The 13465-nt window shown below is 57.0% G+C and overlaps 1 protein-coding gene across 1 annotated transcript; it reads right to left on the bottom strand.

The window, feature by feature from the left end:
* Positions 1 to 2310: 2310 nt before the first annotated feature.
* On the bottom strand, positions 2311 to 12151 carry LOC144937597 (uncharacterized). Its single transcript, XM_078864923.1, has 9 exons — positions 11972 to 12151; positions 10681 to 10782; positions 7149 to 8918; positions 6506 to 6605; positions 5993 to 6141; positions 5489 to 5601; positions 4998 to 5087; positions 4391 to 4513; positions 2311 to 3733 (listed from the first exon to the last, which is right to left on the bottom strand). The coding sequence occupies exons 1-9, from the start codon at positions 12048 to 12050 to the stop codon at positions 3548 to 3550; spliced, it is 2712 nt and encodes a 903-aa protein (XP_078721049.1). The 5' UTR covers positions 12051 to 12151; the 3' UTR covers positions 2311 to 3547.
* Between the last annotated feature and the right edge of the window lie 1314 nt (positions 12152 to 13465).

Genomic DNA, 13465 nt, shown 5'->3' with positions numbered 1-13465 from the left:
GGACGATACGAAGGGAGAGTGTGAGGCCTAGTTCTAGGCTTTAGGCCTAGCTGTAGTAGTTAGGCCGCTGTGAGTAAATTTGTAATTTAAATGTTTTAATTATGTAAAAGCTTTAAATGTAAATGTTTCTATTTAAAAACATCAGGGAATGTAACATTGTAAAACATTAACTCCCTTTCACACGCGGGGGTACGATACGAAGGGAGAGGTTGAGGCCTAGTTCTAGGCTTTAGGCCTAGATGTAGGCTTTAGGCCGCCGTGAGTTAATTTTAAAATTAAATGTTTTTATTATTTATGTAAAAGCTTTAAATTTAAATGTTTCTATTTAAAAGCATCAGGGAATGTAACATTGTTAAACATTAACTCACTTGCACACACGCGGGGGTACGATACGAAGGGAGAGTGATAGGCGTAGTTCGAGGCTGTAGGCCTAGCTGTAGGCTTTAGGGCGCTGTGAGTAAAATTTTAATTTAAAAGTTTTAATTTAAAGCTATCTCAGGGAATTATAAGGGAATGTTACACTTGTTTAGCCAGGAAAGCCTCATTAATTTAAATGTTTTAATTAAAAGCTATCTGAGGGAATGATAAGGGAATGTTACACTTGTTTAGCCAGGAAAGCGTCACTGAGTCTAAAGGTTTTTGTAGGGTCATGCCAAGTGTTTTCAGTAGGGGGCGATGTCGCTACACGGTCGGACGGACGGTCGGACGGACGATATAATCTATTGTAGGCTGGTCCACTTCGTTCCTACCAGTAAAATTAACCCGTAAAAACAAAGTTTTTCACTATAAATCCTTTATATGCGTGGCGGCTAGAGTCCTCTCGTCTTTTGGCTTGAGATGGCTGCCACCTATGGGTCAGATGAATGGCTGCCACCATTAAGCAATTGGTAATTAATTTATTTTTTCCTAAAAAGTGTACAATTTTGAATTTTTTTTTACGAAAATACATTGTCACGCACAACGAGTCTGTGTGCAAAATGTCAGCTCGATTGGATCACGGGAAGTGGGTTAAAAAACGACCGAAAGATTTGCACGGTCGTAAGCAAGCAAGTGATCTTAATATAAAGGATTTAATAAGTATAACCAGTAAAAACAAAGTTTTTCACTATAACTCCTTTATATGCGTGGCGGCTAGAGTCCTCTCGTCCTCTGGCTTGAGATGGCTGCCACCTATGGGTCAGATGATTGCATTGCACCATTAAGCAATTGGTAATTAAATATGTTTTTGTCCTAAAAAGTGTAACATTTTGGAAAAACATTTTCACGAACATTAATTGTCACGCACAACGAGTCTGTGTGGAAAATGTCAGCTCGATTGGATCACGGGAAGTGGGTTAAAAAACGACCGAAAGATTTGCACGGTCCTAAGCAAGCAAGCGAACTTAATATAAAGGATTTAAAAAGTGCGCGGAGAAGCATGTGGAGAGGTGCACACTGGGAATGATGATGAGAGGTGCACGCTGGGAATGATGATGAGAGGTGCACTCTGGGAATGACGCTGAGAGGTACACTCTGGGAATTATGCTGAGAGGTGCACTCTGGGAATAATGCTGAGAGGTGCACTCTGGGAATTATTCTGAGAGATGCACTCTGGGAATGACACTGAGAACGAATATAAAGTTGGAGGCATCACAATTGCGGTTGTGAAATTTACCGCATGTGAAAACTAATTTCTTTAGAACTGCTTTTTATGTTTCGATTTGGTTGTCCTTCCCCCGTGCGAAAGAAGTTCAACATACAGACCAGTGACCTGCGGTGAGGTCAATGGCTGGGGAGGCACTAGCTAGTGTCAGAGCCCGATTCACACACTGAGGGGGGCGTGGCCTCACGGAGGGGGGCGTGTCCTGACTGAGGGGGGCGTGTTAGACACGTCCCCCTCAATGAGGCAGATGTGATAGGTGCCTCCCCTGGTGCTTTTTCATTGCAGTTTCATCACGAGACCAGCGAGCCTAAATTATCTTTATACACATACGTGAAATAAGTTACCTGGAGTATGGAAGGCGAGGACATGAAATGAAGGGGTCTACAAACATTACATTGGTGACATACTGAGATAGTAACAGGCACGCGCTTATTGCCCGCGCTCCATCCAGTTACTGAGCGGTTGCGCAATCAGAGGGGAGGCTGAGCTCGTCGCTGCCTCACCTCTCGTCTCTTCCTGTATTTGCAGCGGAGCTCTGCAAATTTGGCGATTTTGACGATACAAAAGATTGGAATCGTACAGAAATGACATAACACAGATCAGTGGAAAAATCTTAATATTTATTTGATTTGATTATTCTTTTTTTATTTTTTGTAACAGCTATTTTCATTGGAGTATGACAGGTGAGGCTCTGCCTCCCCCTGCCTCCCCTGACCGCACGTCCCTGATACATACATACGGGAGCAGGACAGACAGCTTGAAGGAATTATAACATAGACCGGATGAGCAGCTAGAGGAGGGAACACGCCCGACAGGACCTCGACAATGGAGATGGAGCAATTAAATCAGCTCCTGCGCATCCAGCAGTGCTTCACCCTCCACCGTTATGTTGTGTAGCCGGCGAGAACTCAAGAGTCCAAGGATGCGTCTCATTCGCAAGTGTGATCGGGGGGCTCACCAAAACATCAAAAGCAAAACAAAATGAATTAACACACATCTCATTCGTACAAGTTACAAGGATGAAGCAGGTGGATTTATCACAGCTGCTGCTGCTGCTGCCGGATGCTGATAATACGTTTCGCACGTTCACGGCTGTGTATGTAAGCTAAGCGAGCGCTGTCTGGGCACGGACGTCTTGCTGATGTCGAGGGGGGGGGGGGAGCCGGGCCTGGCTTGAGACCAGTTCGGAAACACTTCCCCAGTGGCGGATTCATTATCCTCGTAGCAAAAGTAGCTGCATATATAGTAGCTACGGGCTCCGCACTTTCAAGGGCCCCGTGCTAAATGCTTTCAAGATATCAATCCCGGTTCAGTCAGTGATTCTGCACTTGCTCTATTACCATAGTACTAGACTACCTTCAACATTTATGAACGACTGAGTTTGACGAGGTGCGAGCGGTACCCACGCTTTACCCCACCACACGGGCCCTGCGGATCAGTTCACAGACTGACTCTGGGGAATCCACGCATTCTGGCTGGGCGGATTATCCGAGTAGCAAGAGTAGCTACACATGTAGTCGTAGCTACTACACATGTAGTAGTAGCTACTATTACATGTTGTAGTAGCTATGGACCCCGCACTATCAAGGACCCCGCGCTAAACGCTTTCAAGCCATAAATTCTGGTTCAGTGATTCTGCACTTGCTCTATTACTATAGTACTATACCGCCTTCAACTTTTATATGAACGACTGGGTGTTTAAGGTTAGCGATTTGTCGTATTATCTGTCCGTATAGCAAATGAAAAAATACAATTACTTTACTATGCAAGTTGAAAATGCATGTTTTCATATTTACGTGTTTTTTTTTATTCATGGCCCCTTTTTAACATATGCTACAGGCCCCCCACTAGCTTAATCCGACACTGCTCCCCCCCCACCTCCTCCCAGGAAACACGCCGGGAGGGTCACGCGTCCGACTCCTCTCTCATCGCGCCGCCGGCGAGCAAGACGGCGTCATCTCTGTCCTCCTCGTCGTGGTAGTGGTGGTAGTGTCGGTCTTCGTCTTCTCCTTGCTCGAAGCCCACGTTGGTGATGCCGCCCTGGGGCGGCGGCTGCAGGCGGGCGCGCACCTCCTCGAACATTTGTAGAACCTGCAGGGGCGCGACACAATGTCACAGCTGAAGGTGCCCCTCCCCCACTACCCCCAATGAGTCACGATGATCACTCACCGTTCTAGGGACTGAGTTGAGGCTGTAGATTGGTCGCGAGTGGGATTCGAATTCGGGTCGCCGAGTTTGTAGCACGGTGTGCTTTGACCACTACGCGACCGCTAACCACGACACGACCACGACAAAAAACAAAGATCCCCCGTATAGCCTGAACAGACCGTGGGAGCAAGTGTTATTCACGAGCACCTATGAAGGTCGGAGCGGCACACGAATTTGGGTGGACAGCACCACGCCCGACCGCCTTTGTCTCCCCAGCGACGATGTTTACACACATCAGGTAATAAGTTGGGGCTGAGTCGACCTACGGGAGGCCCACGACCGGTTCAGAAAATCGTCACTGGTGTTAGCCATGAGCGGGAATCGAACTCGGGTGAGCCGGGTTCGTAGCGCAAAGCGCTACCCGCTACACTACCAATCCTACCGCACACATACACACACGTGCACACATACGTAGTAGAGTCGCACACGCGCACGGCACACAATCATCACCGTTGTTCATCATCAGACACCAGTCGTGGGAGAAATCCGCGGCAGCCGCGCACTCTGAGTAGAAATCCGCGGATGCCGCGGTGTGCTCACCTTGTTCTTGGGCACGAGGCCGACTCTGAAGAACTTGATGGCGCCCTCCTCGATCTTGGTGCAGTCCACCACGGTGGAGGCGATGTTCTCCGGGGAGGGGCCATCGCACAGCACCCCGTCCACCTGCATCATCGACATCATCATCGACATCATCATTGACATCATCGTCGTCATCAGCATCTATTCAATCAAGAAAGTCTACCGGTACCACCACCGCCACCATAACCATCAACATCACCGAGTCAGTCAAGGGAGACTACCACTACAACCATTGTCATCATCGTCGTTAAGACCGCCACCATCACCGCTGTCGTTATGGGAGCCTCCCACGACCATCACCATCTCTCACTCCATCAAATCAACAACGACCATCACCATCGAGTCACACCCCCCCCCCACAACCCCATCACCCTCCCCATCACCCCCCCCCACCCGCCCCCCCACCGCCACCCCCCAACCACCCCCCCGAACACCCCCCCCCACCACCCCCCCCACTAATGCCCCCCCCCTCCACCCACCCCCACCACCCCCCCCCCACTACCACCTCACCGCCCCCCCACCGCCATCCCACCGACACCCCCCTACCACTCCCCCCCCCGCCCCGTACCTGTGCCCCCAGCTTGGCGTACACCTGGTTGTGATGAGTCGTGTCTGCTTCCCCCGTGGGGTTCGCTGACGTCACTGCGATGGGGCCCACCTGGGGGAGGGGGGAGGGGGCACGGGACCCGCGTCGGTGGGGGGGAGGGGCGGGGATCGGAGAGAGGGAATTTGTGGGATCAGGGGGGGGGCGGGTGGTTAGAGAGTGGGGGGGGTGCATGGGAAAGCGTGGGGGGAGCACACAGGGAGAATGAGGGGGGGGCAGAGCAGAAGGAGCAGGGGATGGGGGGGGGGGTAGGGACGAGGCAGGGAGGGCGTGGGGTGGCAGAGTGGGAGGCAGGGATCAGGGGAAAGGGATCCGGAGTGAGTGAGAGACGGAGGGAGTGAGGAGGGGATGACAACAGGGAAAGAGGGGATTGGGGGAGCAGGGAAGGAGGTTGGGGATCAGGGGGAGCGAGCGAGGGAGGGAGGGAGGGAGGGAGGGGTGGGGGGGGCTGTCACCAGGTCGATGAGCTGCGTGGTGACCGTGCAGTCCGGGTAGCGCACCGCGATGCTGTCCGGAGTGCCGATGAGCGACGCGGCGTCGCCCATGCCCAGGCTGTCCACCCACTCCCCTGCTCGGCGACAAAGACAAAGACCCCCCGCGTAGCCTCAGCGGACTCTTGGGGCAAGTGCCGCTAGCGAGCGGCGCCTGCGAAGGCCGCTCCGCTGCTGGGCGAGGCGTACACAGGGGACGTCCACGGAGGAGATGGAGCGGGGAGGGCGGCTCGCGTGATAGGCGCTGCGCGGATCGTCGCATCGCGAGAATGCGACAGACGACGACGACTTGGGATTCGTGAATCCAGCGGTGGATAGATCGTGCCCGCTGAGTATGCCGCAGCTGATGATGGTTGTGCCGATGATGACGGTGATGCTGATGACGGTTATGATGATGCTGCTGGTGACGGTGACGCCGCTGGAGGTGGTGATGATGATGATGAGGTTTCTGCGCACGCAGAGCCGTACCCCTCTTGATGACGAGGCTGATGGACGAGGGCCACGCGGCCTCCATGAGGCCCCAGAGCAGCGGCGAGAAGAGGTGGCGCACCGGCTCCAGCTGCCGCGTGCCCGAGATCCACAGCGACATGGGCCGGTGCTCCGCCTGCTTCTTGCTCCTGCCGAGGGACGGGGGGAGGGGGGCGAGGTGAGGCGAGATGAGGGAGGAATGGAAGCCACAAGGTGGTGCACTACTCGCTCCGAGAGTCCCCAAAGGTGGTTGTTCGTCTCGTGTCGCGATGCTCACAGCGCGAGGAATGTACCCACTCTCTCTCTCTCTCTGTCTCAACTCTCTGTCTCAACTCTCTCTGTCTCAACTCTCTCGATCTCTCTCCCATAACCTCTGCTCCTTCTCTCTGCCTCTCCCGACTCTCCCTCTACTCTCCATTTTCCTCTTTCTCCCATCTCCACTCTCCACTCTCTCCTCTCTCTATGCCCCCCTCTACCCCCCCCCCCCCCCCCATGCCGCGTGTCTCCCCGCACCTGTACGCCTTCCTCACGGCCTCGGGGCGGTTGCACGCGGCCACGAGCACGTACACGGTGTCCGTGGGCACCCCGCACGTGCCCCCGTTCTTCATGATCTCTGCGGGGGGGAGGGGGGGTGCAGTGGTCAGGGTCACAGCGCGACGGGCAGGTCAGTAGTAGAACGGGCAGCGCGAACATGCAGAGAGAATGTGTCATCGTCGGAATCTTTATTTAGACTGCACGAGGAATCCGATGAGCTGTGAAGCTCTTTCTCACAAGTCCAGTGGGGGCGGGTCAGCAAGTTACGACATCATCATGACCACTATCGTGATCATCATCCTGATCATCAGAATTATCAGGATGATAATCAGGTTGATGATCACGATTGTGATCATCATGATCACAATTGTGATCATCATCCTTATTACAATAGTGATAATCATCCTGATCACCATCGTCTTCATTACTCTTATTACAGTGGGGATCATCATCCTGATCACTTTCGTGATCATCATCCTGATCATCAGAATGATCCCAATCAGCATCATGGTGTTATGCGCACAGTGACAGTGATCACGGTGTCGCTCGCATCTCCTCCCATGCCCATCCCTCCCTCGCATCCCCCACCACCACCCCCCTCCCCCCCCCCCCGGTCCATTACCTGCGATCTGCTGCACGGAGGAGGCCTTGCGCGACGGCAGGTGCGGGCAGGAGGCGTGCGCCGCGCCCGCGGGCCCCCCCAGCTGCATCCAGGGCTTGCCCGCGGGCAGCGCGAAGCGGTGCAGCGTCTGCGCGGAGAGCGACGCCGCGAAGCAGTAGCAGCTGACGAGGCCGAAGATGATGGTGACGGCCTCGTCGTAGCGGCGCGGCAGCGCGCCGAGCGCCTCGAGCAGGAAGCTCACCATGATGAGCTCGAAGCAGAGCGCCGACGCGAACCACATCTTGCTGAGGAAGACGGCGCCCAGCGCCACGAACAGGTTGAGCACCATGAAGCAGATGACCCCCGCCGAGAGGTCGAAGCCGCGCTCGCCCGCGGCGGCGAGGCCCGCGTAGCGCGTCACCCCCCAGATGAGCCACATGAGGCTGTAGAAGACGAACGCCGTGCTCTCGAGCGTCTTGCCGCGCGAGAACGAGATGGCGCCCGCCGCGAACTGCAGGAGCCCGCCCGCCACCACCACCCAGGGCAGCACCAGCGTGCCCAGGGGCCCCGCCGCGGGGTCCGCCGGCGCCGCCAGGGTCATGCCGAAGGCGGCCAGGGCGTTGCACGCGTGGCCCAGCGACTCGGCGTCCGTGTAGCGCGAGTAGCCGAGCACGGGCGCCGCCGAGTCGTGGTCGGCGGTGAGGAAGACGGCCGAGTAGCCGCCCCGGCGGCAGACGAGACGCGTGACCACCCCCTGGCCCACGGGGATGCGGATGTCGCCGCCCGCGAGGTTGAAGAGGCGCACGAAGAAGAAGGCGAGGGCGGCGAGGAAGACGGCGACGGCGGCGCGCAGCGACGCGACCCCCAGGAAGCCGATCGAGTCGGAGGCGACGGCCACGCAGGAGGCGGCGAGCACCAGGCCCACTGCCATCTCGGCCAGGCTGCGGTCGGCGGCGGCGAGGGACGCGACGAGGAAGAGCGCGGCGAGGACGACGGGAGCCGGGGGCGGCAGCAGGGAGACGGAGCCGCCCAGGACGCCGCCCTCGCCGTGCCACGCCCAGAGGCCAAGCTGCAGGCCGGCGCCGCTGCTGACGAGTGACGCGAAGGCGAAGAAGACGCCGCCGAGCGCGTCGTTGGAGCGGAACGAGAGCACCGAGACGAGCAGCTGCAGGGCGAAGGCGGCGCCCAGCCACGGCACCTGCCCCCCGCTCAGCTGCGCCGTGATGCCCAGCGCCCTGCAGCCCAGGACGCTGGCCGCGAGCGCGCACGCCGCGTACCCGGCCACCGCCGTCTCGTTGGCGTCTCCCGGGACGCGCTTCCTCCTCGCCGCGGCCTCTCCGCCGCGGGCCCCCTGCTTGTTGGAGCCGGCCGTGCCGGGCAGGCCCAGCGCGCCCCTGCTCAGGTAGTGCGCGATGCGGCCCGCGCCGTAGTAGAGGCCCACCAGGGCCACCACGAGGTAGCTGGCGGCCACCCCGGAGGAGCCGAATCCCGGCGCGGCGGCGGGGCCCGCGTAGAGGAGCGCGATGCGGTGCGAGAGCGCGAAGGCCACGGCGCCCGACATCGCGGCGAGCAGCGTGGGGCCCTTGACGAGGCCCACGAAGCAGAGGAGCAGACAGGCCGGGGCGAAGGCCACGAGGCCCGGGGCCAGGGCCAGCCGCGTGCTGTGCTCGTCGTCGCCGATCGCCCCCTGGCCCATGAGCACCATGATGACCCCCTGGCCGGCCCAGAGCGCCGAGAGGATGAGGCAGAGGTTCACGAAGACCGACGCCTCGCACTGGAGCCTGCGGATGGCTGTGGGGGTTGGGGGGCGGAGGAGGAGGAGGTGCGGGCAGCGCACGAGCAAGTCCAAGGGCAGCAGGAGAGAACGAGGAGAGCACAGAGAGGGTGAGGGCAGGATAAATAAAATGACGCAGTGAATCGCAGCGACAAATGCAATGGGCCCACGTTGGGGCGTTAATCGTCGCTTGGGGCACGTGTGGAGAGGCCACACCAATCCAGCCAGTGGCCTCCCAGTCGCAGATGTCGCGTGCATTGAGAGACAGGAATGAGGTGGCAGTGACTTTCTTGATCAGTGCTAGAGACCCATCGATTCACACTCACGAGGCCTGTAGACTCACACAGACACCCGTAGACTCACATTGGAGGTTGGGGGAGGGGAATCAGTATGCAAGGCTGCAGCATGGATACTGTGCAGGAGAAGTTCGAAAACGCGCGCGGGGGCTATGCGAGTCAACACCAAGACATTATTACACAATACGACTACACATTCCTGACTAACACCGCGTAGAAACATGCGTTTAGAGTTTGTGTCTGCTGTCGTTTGTGACCAGTTCGCTTCTGAAATGTAGCTCGTTGGGCTTTTTAGCTGATAAAATAAAAAAAAACAAATAGTTTAGTTTAAATAGACTCGGCAAGGGGACTTTGTAACCTGGAGGGGCGGGGATGGGAGGGTGCCTGCCACTATTGGGGCAAGCACCGTTCGCGAGTAGCGCCTATGAATGCTGGAACGGCACACGAGGGGGTGGGTGGCCAGCACCACACCCAAGCCGCCTTTGTCTCCCTCGTGGCGATGTTTGCCCACTGCACCAGGTATCCATTCTTAGGCTGAGTCGACCTAGGGGAGGCTGCCTTCCCTCCTACCCTACGGACACCTCCACCACTTCTCCTAAACCACCGAAGAGGAATAAGCGGGTTGGGCAAGGGGTGAAGAGGAGGAGGAAGTGGTGAGGTGGGTGGGTGGGTGAGGTCAGAATCAGAATATTTATTTATGCTGGAGGAGGAATCCGATGAGCTGGAACGCTCTTTTTCACAGATGTCCAGTTTGGGCAGGTCAGAACGTTACAATAACAATAAACAATATATAAAAGGTAAATAAATAAATAAAATACATACAAATAAAACTAAAACGTATTTTGTTTCAATCTTAACTTAAAGCTTTCGTGACTGCAGGAATGCATGTTCTTTGGGTCTTTCGGTAAAGCCACGACGTTTCGATCGCAACATGCCAAATTGATTATGCTGGTTGTAATTACTGGCTAAACGTCGTACTCAGATTGTAAATGTTGTGGCTGTGCTTTCCAACACACTGGTGTGCTGTACTAAGTAACGAATTGGCCACATTCTGTTTAAGTGACACAACTTACTAATTGGCTGTGACGGGTGGTGGCGGGTTTAACGACACATTAAAAATTTACGCGATTCAACCCAAAGCAAAAAAAATCTGTATTACGATCAAAATAATCTAGGCCCATGTTTATAAATGTGGACAAAAGCCGCCCCCCGCCACCCCCCAACCGCAGCCCTCGCCCGCAGTGCGGAGGAGGAGTGGGGAGGAGGAGGAGTGGGAGGAGGAGGAGTGGGAGAAGGAGTGGGAGGAGGAGGAGTGGGAGTGGGAGGAGGAGGAGTGGGGAGGAGGAGGAGTGGGAGTGGAAGGAGTGGGAGGAGGAGGAGTGGGAGTGGAAGGAGTGGGAGGAGGAGGAGTGGGGAGGAGGAGGAGTGGGAGGAGGAGGAGTGGGAGTGGAAGGAGTGGGAGTGGGAGGAGGAGGAGGCGAACCTGCGAATGCGAGGAGTGCGGAGACGACGAGCAGCAGCAGGCCCAGCGCCGTGGGCTCGAAGCGGCCCGGGGCGTAGCTCTCGATGGCGAGCAGCAGGGACCCTGCGGTGGGGGTGGTGGGGGGGGATAGTGGGGTGATGGTGAGGGATGGTGGAGGGGGGAGACAGTGGGGGGAGATGGTGGGGGGTTGGTGGTGGGGGAGATGGTGGGGGGGGGTGGTAGGTGGGGGGGGGTGGTGGGTGGTGGGGGGTGGTGTTGGGGGGGTGGTGGTGGGGGGGGGGGTGGAGTGGTGGGGGGGGGGGTGGGAGAGTGGTGGTGGGAGGGTGGTGGAGTGGTAGGGGAGTGGTGGTGGGGGGGTGGTGGGGGAGGGAGAACATGGGGGTTGGTGGGGGGGTGGTGGGGCGGGTGATGGTGGTAGGGTGGTTGTGGTGGTGGGGGGGGGGGGAGTGGGTGGTGGGGGGGGTTGTTGGGGGTGGTGGTGGTTGTGGTGGTGGGGGGGGGGACGCCAGACACGCGGTGAGAGACGCCCACCCACACACTCCACCAGTCAACGGCATTCGCGGACTGCCGGGCTGAGCGTCGCCAGCCATCACCGGACACCGACACCACGATGCTCCTACTGTTGCTGCTGCTCCTGCTGCTGCAGGTTTACACTTTCCCGCTTCTCTTCGTTAGCAAGGGCGGCACGGCGCACGAGCTGGAGGCGTCGGTGTGACCAAGCACCACACACTCACGGCCACATTTGTCTCCCCAGTGCCGGTGTTTAGTACACACCGTATCAGAGACGCAGGGGAGTTTCCAATATTACTTTCCAACCCACCGGTGTTTGTCGTGGTCGAGAATCGAACCCAGGTGGTCGGATTTGTAGTGCAGTGCGCTAACAACTGCGCCGTCCACCCCCACAAACACACCAGCAAAATAAAACAAAGATCACCCGTATAGCCTTGAGAGACTGTTGAGGCAAGTGCTGTTCGCGAGCACCGATGAGCAATCGTATTCACATGTGCCCAGGATTTACGCGCGCAATTGTTCACGAATGTAAACACGAGGTCCCAAAATGAATATCATCATCGTCAGCGTCATTATCAGCAACAACGGCAACATCATCAGCAGCAGCAATCGGCAGTAGCAACAACGGCAACATCATCAGCAGCAGCAGCAATCATAACATCGGCAGCAGTAACATCATCATCAACAACTTCATATTTATCAACATTATTATCATCATCATCAGCAACGTCGTCATCATCATGATCATCCGCAGCAGTTTCAGCATCAGACGACGCCTCACCTGCGGTGATGCCCAAGACCCCCACTGAGTTGTGGAGTTTGGGGGGCGAACGCCCCGTGATCTCGCCCGGTGAGCTCATGCTGGAGGCAGCTGTCTGCCGCGAAACTCACGGACAATCCGTGCAGGCGCGAGAGAACTCGGGGAGTCGGGTGGTGATGATGGTGGTGGGGGGTGGTGATGATGTGAACGAGTCGAGGCTCGCGGACCGCAATGCGCTCCTCCGCCTCCCTGTCCGCGCGTGTGGCAGTCACGGGAGCGAGGGAGGGGCGAGATGAAGGGCAAGCGACGGGCGGGTGGAGTGTGCGGAGACAGGGGGGGGTGGGGAGGGGGAGGAGGGCGGGAGGAGTGTGGGGAGACGGAGTGTGGGTGGAGGTGGGTGGGTGCGAGGAGGGCGAGCGCGGGGGGGGGGAGTTTTGTCGGAGTGTGGACAGAGCAAAGGAGAAGGGAGGGCGCGTGGGGGGGTATGTGGAAGCAAGAGTTGGAGCCCGCGATGGATCCGGGGGTGCGGGAATGGAGTTGCGGTGGAGAGGGTGGGGGTGCGGGAATGGAGTTGCGGTGGAGAGGGTGGGGGTGCGGGGGCGACTCGAGTCGCCTTCCGAGCCGCGCAGAGAGACGCGGGGGGTGTTGAAATCGAGACACGCGCCCTCGGCACGGCCGGAATTCCCCTCTTCCTCGTGGAACTTCCAGAAACGTCGCCGACAGCGCCGTTATCGCCCTAAAAGTTCACTCGCGATGATGCGATTCAGTGCCTGGCGGGGAAAGGTGGAGTTGGGGGGGTGGGCGGTGGCGCAACGGTTAGCGCACCGCGCTACTTTATGCCCCGATTGTCAGTGGTGCGTCAAATCGGGTTCGAGACACCCAGACAATCGGACGCTCACCCGTCACACACTTTACCCGCACCAATCCACAGTGACCTCCAGGGTGGTGAAATATGGTCAAACGTCCTTCGCGACCGGATATGAGCGCGGGGAGGCTGTCATCTGGCAGTGGATTGAAGTCGCCACATCCACCACCACCACCACTATCATCCTCACCATCACCACGTCCTCCAAGAGTAACATCAGCCTCCACCACCACCGTTGTCATGATCACATCAATACCACCGCCATCATCTTCACCAGAAAAACCACCACCACCATGACCCCAGCAACAACAACAGCCACTAAGTGGCGGTGACATCACCACAGCGCTTGTGCCAGGCTAGGTGCACTTTGAGGCTATCTCGTGAAGTGTGGAAGGCTCGCTAATCGCAGGTCAAGGGTCAGACCCAGGTGTTATGGCTTAACTGCTTGAGATGATTGACAGATGCCCCACTGCTATCATCACCACCACCACGGGTAACACCACACTCATCAATCAGACTCTGTATTTACATTGTAGAAATCCGATGAGCTATGGAGTTTTTCACAGACGTCTAATCAGCGCCACGAGTAACATGGCGATTTTAGGAAGTGATGCCGCGAATTCTCACTCACTCATATATTTATGTATTTT

Source organism: Lampetra fluviatilis, chromosome 19 (genome assembly GCF_964198595.1).
Source record: "Lampetra fluviatilis chromosome 19, kcLamFluv1.1, whole genome shotgun sequence".
NCBI classification, from domain to species: domain Eukaryota; kingdom Metazoa; phylum Chordata; class Hyperoartia; order Petromyzontiformes; family Petromyzontidae; genus Lampetra; species Lampetra fluviatilis.
The sequence above is the reverse complement of the archived record's forward strand: the minus strand, read 5'-3'. Positions and strand labels throughout refer to the sequence as shown.

Excerpts from the sequence above, each read along its gene's own strand:
- LOC144937597 (XM_078864923.1), bottom strand. The coding sequence starts at position 12,050 with ATGAGCTCACCGGGCGAGATCACGGGGCGTTCGCCCCCCAAACTCCAC. Across the intron at positions 8,919-10,680 it reads CGCACTCCTCGCATTCGCAG|CCATCCGCAGGCTCCAGTGC; the intron begins GTTCGCCTCCTC and ends CAACCCCCACAG. Across the intron at positions 5,088-5,488 it reads CCACGCAGCTCATCGACCTG|GTGGGCCCCATCGCAGTGAC; the intron begins GTGACAGCCCCC and ends CCCCTCCCCCAG.